The 21,340-nt window shown below is 34.5% G+C and overlaps 1 protein-coding gene across 2 annotated transcripts in view; it reads left to right on the top strand.

Annotated features, from left to right (window-relative positions):
• OLA1 (Obg like ATPase 1) overlaps positions 1 to 21,340 on the top strand; it is a 175,166-nt gene that overhangs the window by 124,072 nt on the left and 29,754 nt on the right. For both annotated transcript variants that reach the window (XM_007451064.1, XM_007451065.1), the window contains 2 exons: positions 4,533 to 4,613; positions 4,915 to 5,012. In XM_007451064.1, coding sequence (XP_007451126.1) covers positions 4,533 to 4,613; positions 4,915 to 5,012 — 179 coding nt within the window. The remainder of the gene's footprint in view (positions 1 to 4,532; positions 4,614 to 4,914; positions 5,013 to 21,340) is intronic.

The following is a 21,340-nucleotide window of genomic DNA, read 5'->3' as shown; positions in this document are numbered from 1 at the left end:
GTCCCATAATATATTAACGAATCTCCAGTTTATGGGTTTTTAGGTTGCTTCTAATCTATACCTCTCTTCTTGTGCTAGTATCACACTGTTCCAATTACTGTAGCTTTATGATTTATTTAAATATATAGTAAAGCAAGCTACATGTTTTTCTCTCTAAACATATTTAACTCTCAAGCAATTCATTCTTTTAGAATAATGATATATTTAATTTGTAATGTTTTCCAACAACCCTGTTATGATTTTAACTGTAATTGTGTTAGATAAACATTATAGTGGCTAGAATTTTTATCAGCACGGTTTTGGTAAGAATAGATGAATTTTGAGTGCAGAGTCTGGCTGAAGCAGGTTTTATGTCAGTGTTTCTGGACCTCAAGTATGGGAGTCCATGAACCTAGAACATATACTTAAATTGGCTGTCGTTGGAGCATTTGAGTATTGCCATGGAGTCACATAACCATGGTTCTTGGATTTTTGGATCGTGAATCCTTTTTAAAAGCATTTGGAAGATATGTGCCATTATCCCTCAAATGCACATAAACATAGAACTTTACATACAATTTCAGGGTATTAGGAAACTCCTGAAATCCATTTATGGATCATGGATTAATAATTTCTGCTGTGGGAACTAGAAAATACCAAAATAGAGAAGTCAAGTAGTCTTAGAAAGTCTATATGGGTTATATAACATAACGAGGTTATGTTAGTGTTTGCAAAGAAAATATTTTTGTGGTTCATGGATTGACAATCAGATATTTTACCCAGATAGAAAGAATATAGAATTTTCCTGATGACCTTGGAATGAGAATGAGGACTTTGAATAACAGCCTTGGGAATGCCTAGGCTAAACAGGAGTAATTAGAAAGGCAGTAAGGAAGACAGGCCAGGGTGATTGGACAGAACGTGAATTTTCAAGTCACTTAGACCTGAATTTGAATCTCAGCTCTGCCTCTTACTGGCAATAGGAATTTAGGCAAATCATGCATCCTCTCTGAGTCTAAATACATTATAGCTGCTATTAACAACAACAGTAATAAAATATATCAAGAACATAGAGCATTTCTAAAGTTAAATGTGAGGCTATCATCAATAAGAGTCACGGCAGAAGAGCAAAGTATTCAAGGTGATTTTGGATTAAGTTTTTTTTTGAGTTACAAGGTAGTTGTTCAGCAAAAGCTAGTCCTTATAGAATGTTAAGGCTAGAAGCCTGAATTGAGATTTCACTAAGAGAGCCAGTATTGTTGGTAACCGTCAGAAATTTGAAGAAAAGGACTAATGAACAATTATTCCAGTTGGAGAAGATGTGTGCTTTAAAGGAGCACTCAAGAGACTATATTGGCATTTTGTAGATCACTAGTATTTAATCTTCCAACAATCATAAAAACAATGACAAAACTCATATTTTTTGAGAGCTTACTCTGTGCCAAGAACTATGCGAAACACCTTATATGCATTGTCTCTTTTGATCTTTACAACCCACAGGAGGTAGATAGCATCATTATCTGCATTTTATTAATGAAGTAATAGGTCATAGACCTGGTAAGTGGTGGATCTAGGATTTATTCCCACATTTAAACATAAAGTGGTTACCACAAGTTAGATACTCATGTTGTTGCAATATAACCAAAAAAGTTCAAATGACCAGGAATTTTTGTACAGTCTTCATCATGTACAGAATTTATTTTGGAAATGAGGAATTTGTTAAAGTTATCAGAACAGTCCTCCTTCTACATCTGTATTTCTATATAACGATGTTACTAAAGACATACAAAATTCTAAAGTAACTTCTGATGCATCAAGCATTAGTGTTTCTATTTTATGCTTTTATTGTATTCTAATTCGTTAAAAGTAGGTTAAGTTATGTAATAGGTTGTTTTTTCAGTTAACCAAATTCAATTAAATGGAATATTGTTCTAACTATAATTATTAATATATATGTTTATATATATAAGCATAGGAGAAATTCAGTCAATCCATTAAGTAGTTTATACAAATAAGTCCAAATGTTTTCTTTCATTTGATCAGCAGTTTTTCAGATAAGGAACGTAGCATCTTTAATTTTGCTAGAAGTAAATATTTTTACTTTATGTAAGAAAGACAGCACTTTGCAGCTATACCATATAATGATCATTTACATAAGATAATCTTATCTGAGAGCAATCTATTTTTGATTTGTCTTAAGTAAAACTGGCATCTTAATAATCTAAGGTGTCTTTTCTTGGCTTTTAAATCTTTTGTAGGGATAATTAAGAGAATACTGAGTATAAAATAAAATATTTTAAGTTTTAAAATATTTTTACTTTAAACTGTTTAAAAACTTGGTTATAATCTTTAAATTTTTCTAAAAGGATTTGAATGTGGCTTTAGTGAATATACTTCTTTAGAACTTTAATTATGAATTAATTCTCTTTATCTAAAATTTGAGTGCTCCTAATTTGTAATATAATATGGTGGTGTGAAGGGGGAAAGAAACTAACGCCAAAAAGATTTTGTGATAGGATCTCTATTTCTGAAGTGGTGCTTTAGTTAATTTAAAATGAAACTGAAATACTGAAATTCCTTCACTAGCAATCAGCATTTATTGAGGCCCTCTGGTTTTGTGAAAATGTTTATAGTTAAAAGTATTTTACACTTTTTATATGATTAAGATTTAATTTCCTTTCTTATTTTTGGTTTGGCTTTCCTTTGTCTATTTTCTTTTCTTTTTTTAATTGAAAAAACTAATGGAACCAAATGTAAGATGGTACCACTGTTTTCTCCTTCTTTTGTATAATCTTGTTGCGTGTCTCCACATAAGCTGTTCTGGCCTCTCATCATAGTAACCAGCTGGGCCATTTCACCTGCTGGAGCCATTAAAGAGGACTCTCTCCCCCTAGATTAATCCCCTCCGACATTAGTTTTTTGCACTGACAACTGGAGCAGGCATTCAGAATTTGCAGGTGGCCAGTGTGACGCACATAATTGCCTACAATTTTAGGCAATGAATAAAAATGGTCTACATTACTTGTCAAAGGTTGTATATGCAGTGCCAAGTGAGATCTATGGGAAGCCTTTTAGGGTTTAAAGAACAGTTAATAGCAAGGCTGCACAGGGCTTTTTTAATCATAATGCATTTGTAATATAGCACTTTGATCTTCTCCTTGTAGGAAATGGTGTTACATTAGCCACTTTTAAACATTTATGAGTGAAATAGAAGAGTAAAAGTGATTATTCTTAAGCAGACCATGTTAGATTTCATTAAAAGTTTTCGGCTTGCCCCTTCCTTGTTGAAGTCTGTGGGAAGTCCTTTTCCTGGAGGGTTTCAAATCAGGATCTAAGGATATAGGGCTTTTTCCTTATTTTTCCTGTTGGTAACAGCAAGATTTGGAAGGAAGGTATACTAAATACTGAGGTAATTTAACAAGTGGATATTTATAGAAGACTAATGATTTATGATAAAATAAAATACATCAATGAAAATCTAAGAAATCTATTACTAATAATCGTGTATTACAATAAATTTTGAGAAATGCATATTTAAAACATACCCATAAGTTATCTTTAACAACAACAACAACAAAAAACAGATGACTCTCAAACGCACTTCTTCTGGAAGAGCTAAGTTTGACCTTTCAGACCCAAGAGCCTTTTATTAACACCTGCCTGTAAGGAGAGCCTTGCCACACGCAGCTTTTAGATTCAGAACCACAAAACTGATGAGGAAAGGCTTGAAGGGTTCAGTTTGTGTCACTTGCTGTTTGCCGTTTCCATTTCACAGATGATTAATCTTTCTGTGAAGAAAGGCCAGAGAAACAAAGCACATTGGGCTCTTCCTGCAGTTACTCCTTCTGAATGCACACTAGCTTGCTAACTAAAAGGCCTTTAGATTTCCAGCAGAGAGAGATGTTCTGAAAGTGAATGCAGCTGGTTGGAGGTCACCAGTGCAGGGCTCTTGCCATTGTGTAATGGAGGCTTTGGCAGGTTTGGGGGGGTGGGTTGGAGCAGGGACAGGAGAAGTGGGCAGGGAGAAGGTGTCAGCAAAAAATTAATTCAGAATAAAAAGGGTTTTGGTCAGTTGATTTAATATTTTGGAGGGTAGATCATCAATAATAGGCTCAATTTCATCTATTTTGTTTTCCTTTTTAAGGACAAAATTATAATTCAGTCTTTCTCCAGTGTTCCCCCCCCCCCCCATTTCCTAACAGCATGTTTATCTTGCAGTTTACATCACTAGATAATGTTGAGATATTATTAACTCTTGTAGTCTTTGGTATGTTTTAATGGCTTGAAATTTTTAAGATTGTTACTAATTTTGCTAGTATTCCACATTTCATATGGTAAAATTTTAATGCCACATTAATGTTTCATTTCGTATTTCGTATTTTAATGAGATATTGAAAATAATTATCTGTGCGACTTAGTTCTTTCATAAAAAAGTTGCCTTTATTTTTATAGTCAACTTTTAATTGAGGGTTTGAAAACTTTTAATTTTAATATTTAGTATCTAAATGCTTAGTATTCATCTTGTATTTACTTTTTTTCTCAATTGTTTATAGGACATAATGTGCAAAGTCAAATCCTGGGTTATAGATCAAAAGAAACCTGTTCGCTTCTGTCATGATTGGAATGACAAAGAGGTAAATTATAAATATGATGCCATCTATTATTACCTTTGCTTTGATTTCTTAGAGAACAAAGTTGTCATTATTTTACACTTATTATTATATCTAGTTAAACTTTATTTCTCTCAATGATTTCTTATTCCCAGGCTTGTTATTTTTTCTTTTCCCCTACTCCTGATATTTTGTGACAACTAATCTTTTAGAAACAAGAACTATAAAAATGGGTTCTTGTTTAAATAGTTTTCTTTCAAGTTCTTTAGTGACTTAATATTTACTCAACTTTTAAAAAGGACTCTTTTTCTATCTCCCACTTTAGATTGAAGTGTTGAATAAACACTTATTTCTGACTTCAAAACCAATGGTCTACTTGGTTAATCTTTCTGAAAAAGACTACATTAGAAAGAAAAACAAATGGTAAGTTTTTTTCTCCCCGGGTGTACCCCGACATATCGTATCTGAACACACACAAACACACATACGTATGTACTTACTGTTATGTTTGATTTAAAATTTTTCTCCTTATTATTAAAAAGTTTAAAATGGATGAGAAAGCTTTGCCTAGTGTTAACATTCCAAGATGAGGCTCCTAATGATTTCCACTGAGAGAAGAGAAAAAAAAAAAAAGGAATTACATTAGGCAATATTGAATTATACATATTTAATTATCAAATTTATTGAATAGACATTAATATTTCCTTTGCAAAATGATAATAAATCTACTTAGAGCAATAAAACTTTTTAAACTAGGAAATTCTACCTTTGTTGATTTTATATGTGACTTTAAAATATCTACTTGGAATTGTAGCTGGGCATAAGTTTTAAAATCCAGATTGAATACTTAAAAAACATTTTTTTTTTTTTTTTGTGGTACGCGGGCCTCTCACCGTCGCGGCCCCTCCCCCATTGCGGAGCACAGGCTCCGGATGCGCAGGCCCAGCGGCCATGGCCCACGGGCCCAGCCGCTCCGCGGCATGTGGGATCCTCCCAGACCGGGCACGAACCCACGTCCCCCGCACCGGCAGGCGGACTCCCCAACCACTGCGCCACCAGGGAAGCCCTTAAAAAACATTTTTTAAATTAAAAAAAAAGGTATGGTGGAGGGAAATACCAGGTATTTGTTTCAAAATACTTTAAAATACACAAAGGTAAAAACTATGCATTCATGTATTGATTGTCATTTTTGACATGTAACCAAAATGTGCAAGGTTTCCTTTAGTTCACTAGTAACTTCAAAAAATCATATGTTTATGTAACATAAGGGCATGTACACATTTGGCATGGTACTCACTGGACCCTCAGTATTTTATACTGTTAAGTCATACAAACAAACCAAAACTATCCCAAGTAAAATATCTGAATTCTCCTAAAATATATTTTCATTTGTTTTCCCCTGTACTTCATTAAGTACTTAGATGCACATGGTTTCAATTTTCCATTAAAAATTCTCATTTCCATATGATATCAAAGAGTGAGAAGCTTTAAACTGAAAAATAAACATTCATAGACTGGAAGCCAAAACAATAATTAATGTCAGATGGTTAACTCCAATAAATCATTAGAATAAATTCTGTGAAATTACTGCAACTAAAAATGCCCTGTTGATATTACTATAAGACATTTTGTGTTCCTGATAGGAAACTGAATTTGGCCTCTTAATTTGTAATGTTCTAGAAAGCATAAACCTGACATGAAAATTCAGTTCTGACTGGTCAGTGTCTTCCAGTAGATAATTAACTTTAAAATAAACAGTTTTGTTTCTTATATAAAATTCTTATAAATTTTGTGATTGATATGTTAAAAATTGTTACCTTTGGGAAGGAATTTTAAATACATTATTTGACTTCAGTTAATAAATCTCATTGTAGTATGAATGGTAGGGTTTCCCAAGGCTCCGTGAAACAATACAGACATCAAAGTTTACGTGAAAAGGGGTGAGTCAGTTTGCTTGCCCAAAGGAGCTTCTCACACCTGTATTTGGATGAATACAGGTAGAACTCCCTGGCTCTAATTGTACAGTAAATACCATTTCCCAGACCCTAATGGTAGACAGACTGCTTGGGAGACGCCAGTCTGTGATTTAGCTGTCGCCAGACACCCCATGTTTTTTGTGAGACCAGTTGTGATGATGATATGGTTGTAGCCAATTGAAAGTAAACTCTTGTCTAAATAGCAAATTTTAATTTATAAAAATGTAGAGGTATGGATGATCCTATTTATAAAATCAAATTTTAGATTTTATGTATGACTGATGATCTGGTTTGGGGTAGTGTGTATGTTTGGTGGGGGTGGGGGGAGTCAGATCTTGTGGAAGTTAGTGTAATTGTAGCTGAAAGATCAAAGACTGGGTAACTGAGTGATGTTCCAGAAGAGAATTTACCACATAGCCATTTTCTGTACAGTTTCTGCCGCCTGCTGTTCCTATTTTCCCTCAAGCTAGCCATTGACTACCCCCTGTGCATCCCTGCTCGTAAAAAATGATTGAGGAAGTATTTGTCATGTATTTATGAGTGGGCAACATTGTGTGATAGGGAATGGCATCTACTGGAGCCAGAAAGATTGCCATTCTCCTTTCATTCAGCCACTCTGCTACAGCTTTAAATCTGTTTATGCAACATAGCCTTTGTATTAAAGTGCAGAATAAATTTTTATTATGAAGGATATGAACACTAGGTTTTCATCACTTATAACATTGCAAGCAGATGTAAATAGTTAAAATATATTTTAATTACTAAATCCTTTAAATTTGTGTTAGCATCTTGTTTTTTGGTAATGTTTATATCTCAGCTCCATTTGCATTAGTTGCTCCTTTAGCAAAAGAAAAAGGTTTTGTTTTTTAAGGTTATTATGTAACGTTACTGTAGCAAATTAAGACTGATGCAGGAAGTAGTAATAAATATTTTCATGGGTCTTTTAGATCTAGAAAGCTATTTTAAATGGTCAGGAAAGAGGAGGAGGAGTTTGTGATTCTGGCCACAAGAGGAAGACAAACTATATTTTAGGGGGTCACCATTTCAGAAGTTATGAACGTTTTAATTACTAAAGTTCAGTTTAAATTTAAATGGTAACATGTTAATTTTTAAGTCCTAGAAAATAAGGAAGCATTTTGAAAGACAAGTCTATTGTGTTACTGAGTAGGTGTATTGACCTTTTTGAAAGATGTAAAAACCGGAATGGTTCCAAGCATCTACTCACTGGTTTTAACAATGTTGAATTAGTCATTTCATTGATTTATGATTAAGACCTAGCCCCTGAAGAGAAGCTAATAACATGGCAGCCAGGTTAGTTACAGTTGTGTTGTGATTAGATGACAGTAATCAAGATGTTGTAAGGGGAATCCACAGAAATTTTTTTTATTATTATATATTGCTGTTCTTTGAATGAATAAAACTATGCAGAAATTGTTGTTGTGTTGTCGTCGTCGTCATCTCTGGCAGATGTCAATGATTTTTGAACACTTGAGGATTTCATATTTTAAACATGATCAGTTACTTATAACTAAGATCCTATTACATGCAGTATTAATTTTCGTTTGAGATCGCCTAGTGAGTCATGGTGTCAAGCAGGTATAGGACATTAGACCTGCCAAACTGTTGCTTAATTAGGGGTGTAAATTTCAATCTTGGCACCTTTGCTGCTCTGTTAGTAGTATATGCTATCCAATTATGAAATTGGTAGAACTAATTTTGTACACCTACATAGCTTCCAATTTTGTTTCTTTTTTGTGTTCTCTTGTCCCCATCCTTCTTAAAACTGTTGATAAAGGATAATTTTATTTTGTTGTTTATTATACTATATATTCATATTCAACTGAAAAGTATAACTAAAATTTAAGACATTCAGACTTCTTGTATGCGTGTGTGTGTGTGTGTAAAACATGTATTTGCATATGCCCTGGTGGGCTTGTGGTCACTGAACATTATTCTCTAATATTATATGAGTCAGTTAATCTGAGTGTTGAAATTGATTCAAGATAGGTAGACAAGTAGTTGCAAAGTCTTTTAAGCTGTTGTGTAATCAAGGGCAATGTGTCAGGTTCACTAAATGAATTTTAAATAGAAAAATGTTTTATTAATTCATATTTTACTGTGATTCTGTCTGCCCTACCCCAACTTTTCTGTTTTTGTTAGTTTTCCATGTAATTTGTACATAACAATTAAATGTAGTTTGGTGATACTGTATATTGTGTACCTCGCTAGGGGGAAAATCACGGAATAAGCCCAATATATTCGTGATATCTTGAACTGTATATAAGAATTACAGATACTATATCTCAGCAACTATTTACAAAGGGGGAAGTGTGAACATTTTTTGCATATAATTTTTAATGTATGTGTATATAATATGTATATACACATACATTAATATAAAATTTTAATGTATGTGTATATAATATGTGTATATAATGTATGTGTATATAATATGTATATAATATATAATATATATATGTTATATACTATTCAGGAAAAAAGTACCTTTCAGGTATATAGGGATAGTTTGAGCTATAATATTGAGTGGTTCTTAGGCTTTCTTGTGCAAGCTCATCGTATATTCACAGTAAGTATAGATGTTGACACATAAGCATACTTTACACATCTACTGTAATTATTGCTATTCCTATAGGAGTAGAAGTATTTAGTTGATTGGCAACCCTCCCCAGAGGTAATGTTGAGTGATCATCTGCCATACTGTGAGCCTTAGGTTTTATTTTCCTGTTTACAGTCGGAGGTCTGACAGAAATTGTTCTACCTAACTCATCCTTGGACATTGTTCTCCACAACACGTTATGTAGTAGCACATTTCCATTATGTCTTATCAAGAGGAGCAGTATTCACTATTATAGGTGATTTCACCGATTTCTATCATTCACCGATTTCCATTATTTTCAGGCTATACACTTAACTCATCGTGAGCAAAAGTCCACTTCACAATTATATTTGTAGAAGGTTAATATAACCTTCTTCCAACAGGATTTTCTTGGCCTTTCAGGAATGCCATGATGGGTTCTGTAAAACTACTATAAGAAGTCATTAATTTCTGACAAGATTATTCATTGAAGCTAGAAATTTAACACAGATAATGCTGCTTTGAAAAAAATCGCATTGTTATACATTCGATTTACTCGAAACAAATAAAATGGGAATGATTAATTATTCTTAAATAAATTATTCATTTTAGTTCAGAAAGCTTCCCAAGTAGATTTGAAATTAGGTTCAATTCATATAAAGTTTTCTGGAACATACACTAGTATATAAAGCAAGATTCACATGTATAAGGTTTTTTTTTTGAATGTTTCACTTTATCATCCACTAGTCTGGCAAAGTAAAAGCCCTGAAATATCCGTGCAGTGTTTCTTTGGGATTATAATTTCTGTTTTTTTAAAAAATCACTTGTGGTTCTTATGGTTTGGGGGGAATGTTGTGTCAGCTTCATCTTGAAGTACCTAACATTATGAAGGCTGTGAGAAAACATTTTTTTACTGTAAGTGTGTTCCTACCTTCTTGAAATCACAACGTAATGTTGGTAAGTTTGTTTTAACATGTGAGGGGTTTTTTAGCTGAATTAAATTTTAAAAGCTATAATTTGTAACTTTTAGTGGAGATTGCTTTGTGAGGACTAGTGTTTATTTGCTTCTTTGCCAGATATAAAAGGGTGATAGAACAGGTTAAGGATATTCTGGGAGCCTAAACTGAGCGATTCGTTTTTTAGTATGAGATTGATTAAATTGGTAAATCCTATACAAAATATTCTTGTTTTTTTTAAAATAAATTTATTTATTTATTTTTGGCTGTGTTGGGTCTTTGTTTCTGTGCGAGGGCTTTCTCTAGTTGCGGCGAGCGGGGGCCACTCTTCATCGTGGTGCGCGGGCCTCTCACTATCGTGGCCTCTGTTGTTGCGGAGCACAGGCTCCAGATGCGCAGGCTCAGTAGTTGTGGCTCACGGGCCTAGTTGCTCTGTGGCATGTGGGATCTTCCCAGACCAGGGCTCGAACCCATGTCCCCTGCATTGGCAGGCAGATTCTCAACCACTGCGCCACCAGGGAAGCCCCAAAATATTCTTAATTTTACTGAAGTAAGTTGTAAATGAATTCAAAAATAAAAAATTTTCTTAAGACCCCTTCTCTGTTTTATAGTTTCTTGTTTTTGCTATTGGATAATTATCAATTATTTACCTTTTAATTTGTATTATGATAAAGCTTTGAAACAGTACCATATGCACTATGAATTAGGATTTCAATAATTTCTGGTGAATGGATTTTGTGGAGTTGAATATTTCTTAATTTCTCTGACCAAAATCTTGAGAGTGAAAAAAAATATACTAAAGCAAGACAATCTTTTTATTACAAAAGATGGAAGGCTGAAAGAAGTGGGAGGGAAAAGACCTTTGGCCATTCAGGAATCTTTATTTGAATTTCCTTTAGCATTTGTATATGTATGTACATGTAATAATACTTGTGTACTTTTCTGGTTTCATTAAGTGGTTTTGGTTACTCTTTCAGCAATTTCATAATTCCTGTCAAGAGATGTTAGTGCCCTAGAGCACGTAGTCATAATGAAACCAAATCACACCTCTGATTTCATGTTTGAAAAAGACAATTATAGGGCTTCCCTGGTGGCGCAGTGGTTAAGAATCTGCCTGCTAATGCAGGGGACGCGGGTTCGAGCCCTGGTCCAGGAAGTTCCCACATGCCACAGAGCAACTAAGGCCGTGCGCCACAACTACTGAGCCTGAGCTCTAGAGCCTGCGAGCCACAACTACTGAGCCCACATGCAGCTACTAAAGCCCATGTGCCTAGAGCCCGTGCTCTGCAACAAGAGAAGCCACTGCAATGAGAAGCCCGCACACCACAAGGAAGAATATCCCCTGCTCGACACAATTAGAGAAAGCCCGTGTGTAGCAACGAAGACCCAATGCAGCCAAAAAATAAAAATAAGTAAATAAAATTTTTTTAAAAAGTGATAATTGTGGAAGAAAGCACATCTTTTTATATGGATGTAATGCTATTGACCCACCATATTAGGCATGTTAGGAATTTCCCCTGGCCTATTTGCCTTTTTGCCCAATACAGTTTATAGGCAATAATTTCTCTTTGCAAGATCGTTCACTGAATTTGAGAAAGTGATACTGTACTTTTGGGAGTCAGTTTTTATCTTCATTAGCACCATCTGTTGACTTACTAATTTATGAGCAATATAATTTATGAAATGTGTCAGGACTTTCATCTTTTTTAAAGTGGCTGAAGAATTTCACTGCATATAATAGGGAGAAGTTTTACAAATTTTCTTCTAGCTTTAAGCGACTAAAGCTCTTTCACAAAAAACAAGTATTCTCTAGGATTCTTCTAGGATTCTTTAGGATTCTTTAATTCTAGGAAATTAAAACATATATTCCCCATACATGCACACACATATATAACCTAGGAAATGAAGGACAAACTTTGGCATACAGCTATATAATGTTCCTCAAATCACGAGTGATTCATGTACACAGAGAGTTTCTCTGCCTCTCTACCCGACTCACTTTGGTGAATACTTCAAGGTCTATTAATATTCTTAAAAATCTGTGTGCCAGAGGTTAAGAACTGTTGAGTCAGATTTTGTTTCTAAAACTATGAGTTGAGATGAACTACACTCATAAAATGGGAGTTTTGAGTAGTAGTTGGTATAGATAGAGGTGACTGTCGAAGCCCAGAAATCTTAGGACTGTTGGTGATAAGAGAGATAGGGCAGGGCCTTGTGAAGGCTGAAGAATGGAGTCTAACTGTAGTATATGCGATCTCAATAACAGTGTTTTCCTGGGAGAAGGCTGTAGAAAAGGAAAGGAGAAAGTGCCTTTTGGGGCAATTTCAATGTTTTGTCTAATATCTCCTGCTTATGCAGGATAGGAGAGGAGTATTATTTTCTGTGCCCCTGTCTTCTCTGGTCTCTCCTGTGTTCCCCAGTCACTAGATCTACCTTTGGAGATAACTACTGTAGTTCAACTACATTATAAGTTAAATAGACTTCTGGAGGCCAGACCAAAATGCTGGATACCATTGATAACATTGGTCCTGTAAGGAAAGTGAATTCTAAGAAACTTAGAGCATATAGTCTATTTGTAAATTAGGTAGTGTATGTTATCAGGAAGTTTGATGTATTAAGAATACAGCTGCTTTAGAATTTGAAATGCTAGTTTTGTGGTCCTTATTTGCTGCTAACTTGTTCTTCAACCTCAGGCAAATTATATAGCCATTCATATACTGAAGACAGTTCATCAGAATGTTCACATAAAATGTGTTCTGTATAAACAATATTTCCAAAATTTAATTAACATAACTCAAAAAGAATACAGTAATAGAAAAAGGACTTGTTAAGTCTTCTAAATGTATCTTTGGGATACATTCCCTTGGTTTTTCTTTCCATTATATCGGTAAAGAAACAAAATGTATCATGTATATGTTTACAGCTATAATTCTATGCTTTGAAACAATTGTCATCCAAAACAAAAACTGAGAACCATCTCTATTGCACAGTGGCGGTAGCGATAAAACTCCCATGATATCACCATCTTCCATAGGACTCTGCCCTCATCTCTCTCTCAGGTTAGGCCCTGTGACTTCATCATTTGAAGCTTAGAGGATTTTATTGTCACTCCTGGGCTTCCATTAGAGTAAATCATTCTTTAATTGTTATGATAGCATAATTTTTTAAAAAAAAATTGGTGTTTATTCTTTAAAGCCTTTTAAAACAGTTCCATTATATCCCAGCTTCTCTATTTCTGAATGTTTATATGTGTGTTGGGGATGAGGCAGTGAAGGTTAATAAAGAATTAAAGGAGATCATCTCTAAGGTTCCCTTCTAGTGCTAGAATTTTATGATTTTAGTGAATTATAGCAAATTCACAATGAAAAGATGCCCATGCAAATGTCTAGTACCTTCTCAACCCTCATATGTAGGTTTGTCATGGTAAGATTTTTTTGTGACTGTGGGACAATCAAGAGCATTCCTGAGGTTGGCAGATACATAATTCATGAGCAACTTTTCTGGACTGAATTGAAGATAAGACCTGGTCTTTCCCCCTCCTCTCGTTCCTACTCCCATATCTCTACCCCTTGAAAATAAGTCTTTTCTGGATCTTACCATGCTCTTATCTTCCTCATAGTAGCTATTGCTCTGTCTAGAATGAGAACAAAGTGGAAATAAAACTTATTTGTAGAATTGGCATATCTATATTTGAAGGTAGTTACATTACTCAAAATATTGCATTTCCTTATCTAAATTGACCTAGAAAGCATTTCCCCATCAAAAGCATTTGATTATAAAACACCGTCAAAAGCTTACTTAATCCACCATGTAGTAAAAATAGTACAGTTTGGGTGAGACATATTTTGGTATCTGTGACCATTTTTATTACCAATTTAAAAATTCTGCTAAAAAATATGTTTCAGAATAACTGACTTAGGAACTCTGAGTACACCCCTGTCTGTAAATTTGGGGCTTCACATTGGTACCTGGTTCAGTCTTTTTAATGCTTATTATCAAGAAGACAATTAACTTCATAAAAACTGTCAATATGAATATAAATTTCAAGTTTATGTATTCTTATGAAGACTGTGATCTCAGTGAAGAGATAGGTACTATGCTTCCTTTTTCCTTTTCTAAGCAAATAAACATTGAGACTGATTTAAAAAAGCCTTTGCCCCCATAAGGGTTATAGTCTCATGGAATAATAGACAACCAACAAACAAATATTTAATATAATGTCAGGAAATGATTAGGATCACTTTGCTGTACATCTGAAACTAACACAACGTTGTTAATCAACTATGCTCCAATATAAAATAAAAATTTTAAAAAAAGAAAAAAAAAGAAATAGATTACCTCAGTGGCTTAACTTATATCACTATTTCACTTGATCATTTTTATTTCCTCATCTATGTTTATGATACCATCATTATACTAGTCTACATCTTTGAAATCTCAGCATTAGTATTTAAGATTTATACTTCTTTGTCTTCAAAATTAAATATTAACTCTTGGTAAACTTTTTTCATAGTATTTCTCACATTTTAATATATTTTTTCCATTTCCTTTGCCACAGCCCTCTTTATTGTGTATAATTTTATTGCTGAAAGACTATCCCTCTATCTTCTTTTTTCAAATAAACCTAGCATATATCATAATGCATAATTAGCATTTAGTTAGCAGCCAGAGGATATTTGTTGAATGAATAATGTGCTGGTGAAGTTTAAAAGCCAGATATAAAATTCTGGCAGAAAATTAGGCTGCCAGAATTTTATATCTGGCTTTTAAAGTCTATCTTTTGGAAATTTTACCTTTCTCATTTTAAAAATAAAAATAATAGCTATCTTCCTCATAAAGTTGGTATGACTGTTATATGAATTGATACACTTGATCACTTAGGGTAGTAATTGGTACATAGTAAATTCCCAAAAAACATTTTCGATTTTTACAAATGAATGAAAGAATAAATGCATGAATAAAATAAATAAATAAATAAAGCAGGGTAGGAGGGTGCTATTTTAGTTAGGGTGGTCAGGAAAGGCCTTTAAGAAGCAAGGGAGTGCACCGTGAGAGAGGGAGGATCTGAGGAAAGCTTAGTCCAGGGAGAGGGAACAGCAAATGCAAAGGCAAATGTGATGGAACATCGAAAAAGAATATAAAATGTGAAGACAACCACTTGAAAAGAGCTAATAAGTTTTTATTCAAATACATTGCAATTAAAAAGCATATTAAAACATCCTAAATGTGTTCAAGTAAAATTTGCAATTATATAGATTTATTTTGAATTTCATCTGCCCCACACTACTACTCGTAAATCACTTCTTTTAAAAGTCCCTTGAGGGCTTCCCTGGTGGCGCAGTGGTTGAGAGTCCGCCTGCCGATGCAGGGGACACGGGTTCGTGCCCCGGTCCGGGAGGATCTCACATGCCGCGGAGCGGCTGGCTCCGTGAGCCATGGCCGCTGAGCCTGCGCGTCCGGAGCCTGTGTTCCGCAACGGGAGAGGCCACAACAGTGAGAGGACCACATACCGCAAAAAAAAAAAAAGAAGAAAGAAAAAAAAGAAAAGAAAAAAAAAAAAAGTCCCTTGATGTATGACCTCAAATAAGTAGATTGAACTTTACTAAGAATAATAACAACCAACATTTATCAAAACTTCACAGTGTTTCAACTTAGGTTACTTCATTGGATCCTCAGACAAATCTCGAGATGGCCTCCATGACACCATTATTTGGCCTCGAATTGAATTTTTACTAAAATGAAGCATTCTCATAGTTGAATTAAGAGATCTGCATTTTTGTTTAGGAATGTGTTCAGCTAGCAGAGAGATAAATAAGATTGTGTTTCCATTAATACAGATAACAAAGGTGCCTTTTTAGTACCTTAAGTATTTGTCATTAATATCAAGGGAGTACTCATCAATATTCCTAGGTGATTGTCAACATTTTCCTTAGAAATTCTCTAAAAAGAACCGTCTGTGGAAATTATCTTTGGGTTTAGTCCATTTGGAAATGTGAAAGGAAAAGATCGAATAACATCTGTCTGTTGGTAATTGTTTTTTAGCTTTTTTTTTTTTAAGTGATGTTTCATTTTTTCCCAAAGAGCATATCTGGATGTTGGAAACATGAAGGTCACTGGTAGTTTTCATACATAATTTATACTTAAAATTGTTACCTTTTACATTGTGCCATTTTTCTTTTCTCTGTCCTGCCCCCACCCTCCCATTAAGTGACAGTGACTTAGCTTTTCATGCACCAAACCAAAAGACATACATAGTAAACCATCATTTATTATTATTGAGTTCCTGCTGTGTGCCAGGCATCCTTTAGAGGTTAGAAATTGGTGAGATGTTAATAGAAGAATTAACATGAAAAATTTAAGGATATTTATGAAACATAGATATTATCATGCCCATTTTACAGATAAGACAATTGGAGACATTCAGAACATGCCCAAGTTCTTGTAGTAGTAGAAGAAATAGACCCATTTGACTTGAAGTTTGTGCCAGTTCCACACGACACTGCAAGATATTTTTGTGAATCTTCAGAAATCTTTGAAAATATTGCTTTAATTAACTTTGTGTTCTGCTATGTTTTATCTCAGGAAATAACATCTCCACCAAATTGTTTAGGGTTTTAGTTAATAAAAGGAAACAATTCTCAAGATGACAGCTATGTGCTCTTCTTAGGATAATAAGTTTTTTGCTGCTGCCATTTTTCTCTTGCCTTGTAGTTTTGTTAACTATATGATACTGTTACAGCAAAATATTTTAGTACCTGCTTTAGCATCCATTTTTAAACATATTAATACCATATATGAAAATTTTGGTGGAGAAAATACAACTGTTCTCATTGAAGCCGATATAAAAATTGCATCAAGTTGCCAAGTCTAAAATAATTCTACAGAATAGACCCCAGAAAACAGCTATAACTACAGATCAGTTTTTATATATTAATATGATAAGCAAAATTTTCCTTTTTTCTTTCTTCTAGCATACCATACAGTTTGTTAAAAACAATTCTCCACTGCTGGGGTAAGGAAGTTGGTGTGTAAATGAACAGGGAAATGAGAGAATATCATGAAATAGAACAACAACGGATAATTCATGCGCCTAAAGTGTTGTTGTTATGTTAGTAGTAGTCAGCAGCAGTCAACATGTACTGAACACTTAACTATATGCATTACATTTAAGACTCCCACCAACCTTATAGAGTAGTAAGTACTATTAGTATTTTAAGGAAGTCAAAGCAAGTATAGAGAGACTGAGGAACTTAGCCAAGAATGGTGCCAAGCTTCAAACCTGAGCAGTTTATGTCCAGAGTTCTCGTTCTTTACTACTGCGCCATAATGTCTCAGCATTGGTGCACTGGTGATGTTGGAAAGGTAGACAAGGCCTGAGAAATAGGTCACATACTTGCCACATTCCCTATCACTATACATTTCATTTAGACATAGTTCATGCACTATAAAATTTGAGACTAAAATTTCACTGTAACCTGATTAGAGAATGCTAACTGAAGGTAATATAAAAATTTTACCTGAAATCTTATCTTTATTATCATGGACTTATCTCTGTACCAATTTAATAACCCTTTTTCGGGTCAATAATTAAAATAGTTTATGTATTTTTACATGGAAAATACATGTTATCAATTCTTTTTTAAGATAAGTACATTCTTCCACCACTTGGTTTTGTTTGTGTGTTTGTTTTTAACCACATAGTGATTTGTCCTGTTTTCTTGCATTTTCAGTTACTTTGATGTGTTTTTGAGACCTTTCTGGGAGTAGGGAATTGTGCATGTATGTGCATGTGTATGTATCTCTTTTATTAGCTGAAGTGCATGCAGATAATTTGTATAATATTCTGTTCAGATGCTTTACTAACACATAGCAATATAATTGAAAGAACATTGTATATGCATATTCATATGTATGTATGTATATGTACACATAGATCCAAGTCTTGGGCAGAATAATGACTACCATTTGTTGAACACCTATTACATGCTAGACTTTGGGGCACTTACATATATTGTCTCATTTGGTTTAATCCTCACAACAAGGCAAATATCTACCCAAATATCTATCTTTCTCTCAAGCTCATGAAAGTACAAAACATCTTATTGCATTTATAGCATGCTTTTCATGAAACAAAAAGTGCAAAAAAGAGTTGTCTGTGTTGGTTGTATCCTGGTAAACATTACACAGAAACCCCTACCAGCTAGAGAGCAAACATTTATGCAGTGTTTTTATATAAGCAGGACTCAAGATAGTTTGGTTGGTTTCCTTATAGCCCTTGTTTCCTCACCTGTGAAATAGAAGAATAATAACTTTCTTACAGAGTAATGAGGGTTAAATAAAATATTTTACATATATTAAGTGAAATTATTCTGTGGTAGATAGGTCCATTTGTCTTGGAATTTAATTCTCATAATTTGATGAAAACATATATGATAGATCTATAGTTAGTGTCTGGCAATTGTAACTGCACAATAAATTCTCTTAACTAATTTGAGTCCTGCTTACATTAGCCACTGCAATTATGTTTGCTTTCCAGCAAGCACGCTTTTCTGTAATTTTCACTGGTATACAACCAACATAGCTCTTTTTTTGCACTTTTGGTTGCATGAAAAACATGCTATAAATGCAGTAAAATGTTTTATACTTTTCTCTCATGAGCTCAAGTTAAAACAAGTCTTTAAAACATTTTGTTAACCTGTTAATTCTCAAGAAATAAAGGATAGCAACTTGCCATTTTCTTCTGTTTCTCCTAATTATACATATTTTTAATAATGTAATGTTCTGCCTTCTGAAATTTACAAGGATAAGGTCACTTGCATTTCTCTTCCTTTAACTGTATTTTTGTTTCCTCTCTGCTTCCCCTACCAAAAAAAAATTTTTTTAAAGTTTGTGATCCAGTTAGAAGTCTGTTTAGAAATATAAGTACCAGACTTCATATTTGGAGAGATTTTACTGTTTCATGAACACTTTTAAATGGAACAGTAGCAGTTAGAAAATCTTGCTGTGTTTCTCCTGTCATTAATCAAGACTAATCCCTATACCTTTCCATCTCTACCCAAATGGATTTTTCCTTAGTCTTGTCAGCAAGGAGGTTGTAACACGTACTATGTAGCTAAGAAAATCAGTGGTTTACCAGACAGTTCAGGTAGATGTAGACTGAAAAAGAACAACTTGTAATAATGTTTTTATTATTTAAAAGTGTTTTTTTTGTGAGTCTTTTAAAAAAAATATCGTATGGAATAGTTTGCATGGGATATTTCTTGCATTGTAGAACTTTACTTCAGGCCAAATCTGAAACAAAAGAGAAAAAGAGACCAAAAGACAATACCAACAATTTGTTTCCTGTCCTATGTTCAGAGGTAAACATCCTAGTTGTCTACATCTCTTGAAATTAGTACTTTTAAAAGCTTTTAATTGGGATTCCCTGGTGGCGCAGTGGTTGAGAGTCCGCCTGCCGAAGCAGGGGACACGGGTTCGTGCCCCGGTCCGGGAAGATCCCACATCCTGCAGAGCGGCTGGGCCCGTGAGCCGTGGCCGCTGAGGCTGCGCGTCCGGAGCCTGTGCTCCGCAATGGGAGAGGCCACAACAGTGAGAGGCCCGGGCACCGCAAAAAAAAAAAAAAAAAAGCTTTTAACTGTTACTAGAATAAATAGTTCAAGTCGTTATCTGGTTAAAGTTTAATGATTAAATATGATTAAGTAATTATGTTTCTACAGTTACCCATTTCGTGATTATGATATATGATGGGACATTATTTTAAATCTATTATTAAGTGAAATTTGTATTGGTGGCCAAGTATATGTTTTAATGTGACTTGGTATTACTTAGACATTTTGGCTGTATAGTTTAAAGACCACCAAATTACTTTGCGAAATTCTTAACAGTTTTACCATCTTGGAGAACCAAAACCAAGGAAAAAGCAATGCCTATTAAGTATTCTTAGCTATATGCATGGGAATGTATGTGTGACTCAGCTAATAATAATGACTTTCTTATGTATCACTTTATAGGATTTTTTTTGTGAAATATTTACTAGTTATATATTTGCTGTCTTATGGTTATTTCAGTGCCCTATTGGCATTAAGGGTTACTGATTGTTGTATTAGTAGTTCCTGACAAATAGAAATCATTTGATATGTTAAGCCATTTCTGACAGAAGATACAAAGTTTTGACAAACACGTATGGCACAGCAAGTGTCCAATTCTAAAGAGCAAAATAAATGCAAACCACCATTACGGTGAACACAAACAGCCTGAAAGCAAGTTATCAGTAAGCAAATAATTGTTGAACTGTTATGAATGGAATAGGATGTTGAAATAGGGCATGATTGGCTGATGTTACATGTGTCCTTGATTACCTTCCCTGTGCTTTTATCCTAATAAGTGACATTCTTTGTATTCCCTTGGATGGCTAGACAGTCTGACACTGAAGAAGAATAAATATTGCATGTGGTACACATTAAGCTGTCATCCAAGACAGCATTTATAAAAAGTAACTGGAGAAATTCATAAGAAATTCTGCACTGCTACAGTTTCCTGGCTCCAGTCATAATTGTCAAAGTTCTTGACACATTCAGGTCTTCAGAAATGATTTAGGTTTACAGTGGCTTGGTGTATGAATAATTATTATGGATTTGTGTTCCCATATTGCCTTAGGATGTTAATGTTAGTTACCCAAATGTTATATTTTACAGTAATTCTTTTTTAAGGGAACTTTATTATTTTTATTTATTTATTTTTGGCTGCATTGGGTCTTAATTGCTGCGCAGGCTTTCTCTAGTTGCGGCGAGTGGGGGCTACTCTTCTTTGTGGTGCGTGGACTTCTCATTGTGGCAGCTTCTCTTGTTGCGGAGTGTGGGCTTCAGTAGTTGTGGCTCGCGGGCTTTAGAGCGCAGGCTCGGTAGTTGTGGCGCTAGGGCTTAGTTGCTCCGGGGCATGTGGCATCTTTCTGGACCAGGGCTCGAACCCGTGTCCCCTGCATTGGCAGGCAGATTCTTAACCACTGCACCACCAGGGAAGCCCATACGGTAATTTTTATTTTAAGAAATGTCTCCACTTTGGTGTTAGTGACATATCTTCCATCGTATGATTTTTCTTAAAAGGATTTTAGCCAATTCATATATTTGAAAGGAAGAACAGGAATTTTTTTTTTTTTTTTTTTTCAGTACGCAGGCCTCTCACTGTTGTGGCCTCTCCCGTTTTTGAGCCCAGGCTCCCGGCGCC

This window comes from Lipotes vexillifer, unplaced genomic scaffold (genome assembly GCF_000442215.2).
Source record: "Lipotes vexillifer unplaced genomic scaffold, Lipotes_vexillifer_v1.1 scaffold645, whole genome shotgun sequence".
Classification (NCBI taxonomy): Eukaryota; Metazoa; Chordata; class Mammalia; order Artiodactyla; family Lipotidae; genus Lipotes; species Lipotes vexillifer.
Note: the sequence above shows the minus strand (reverse complement) of the source record. Positions and strands in the feature narration are given on the sequence as shown.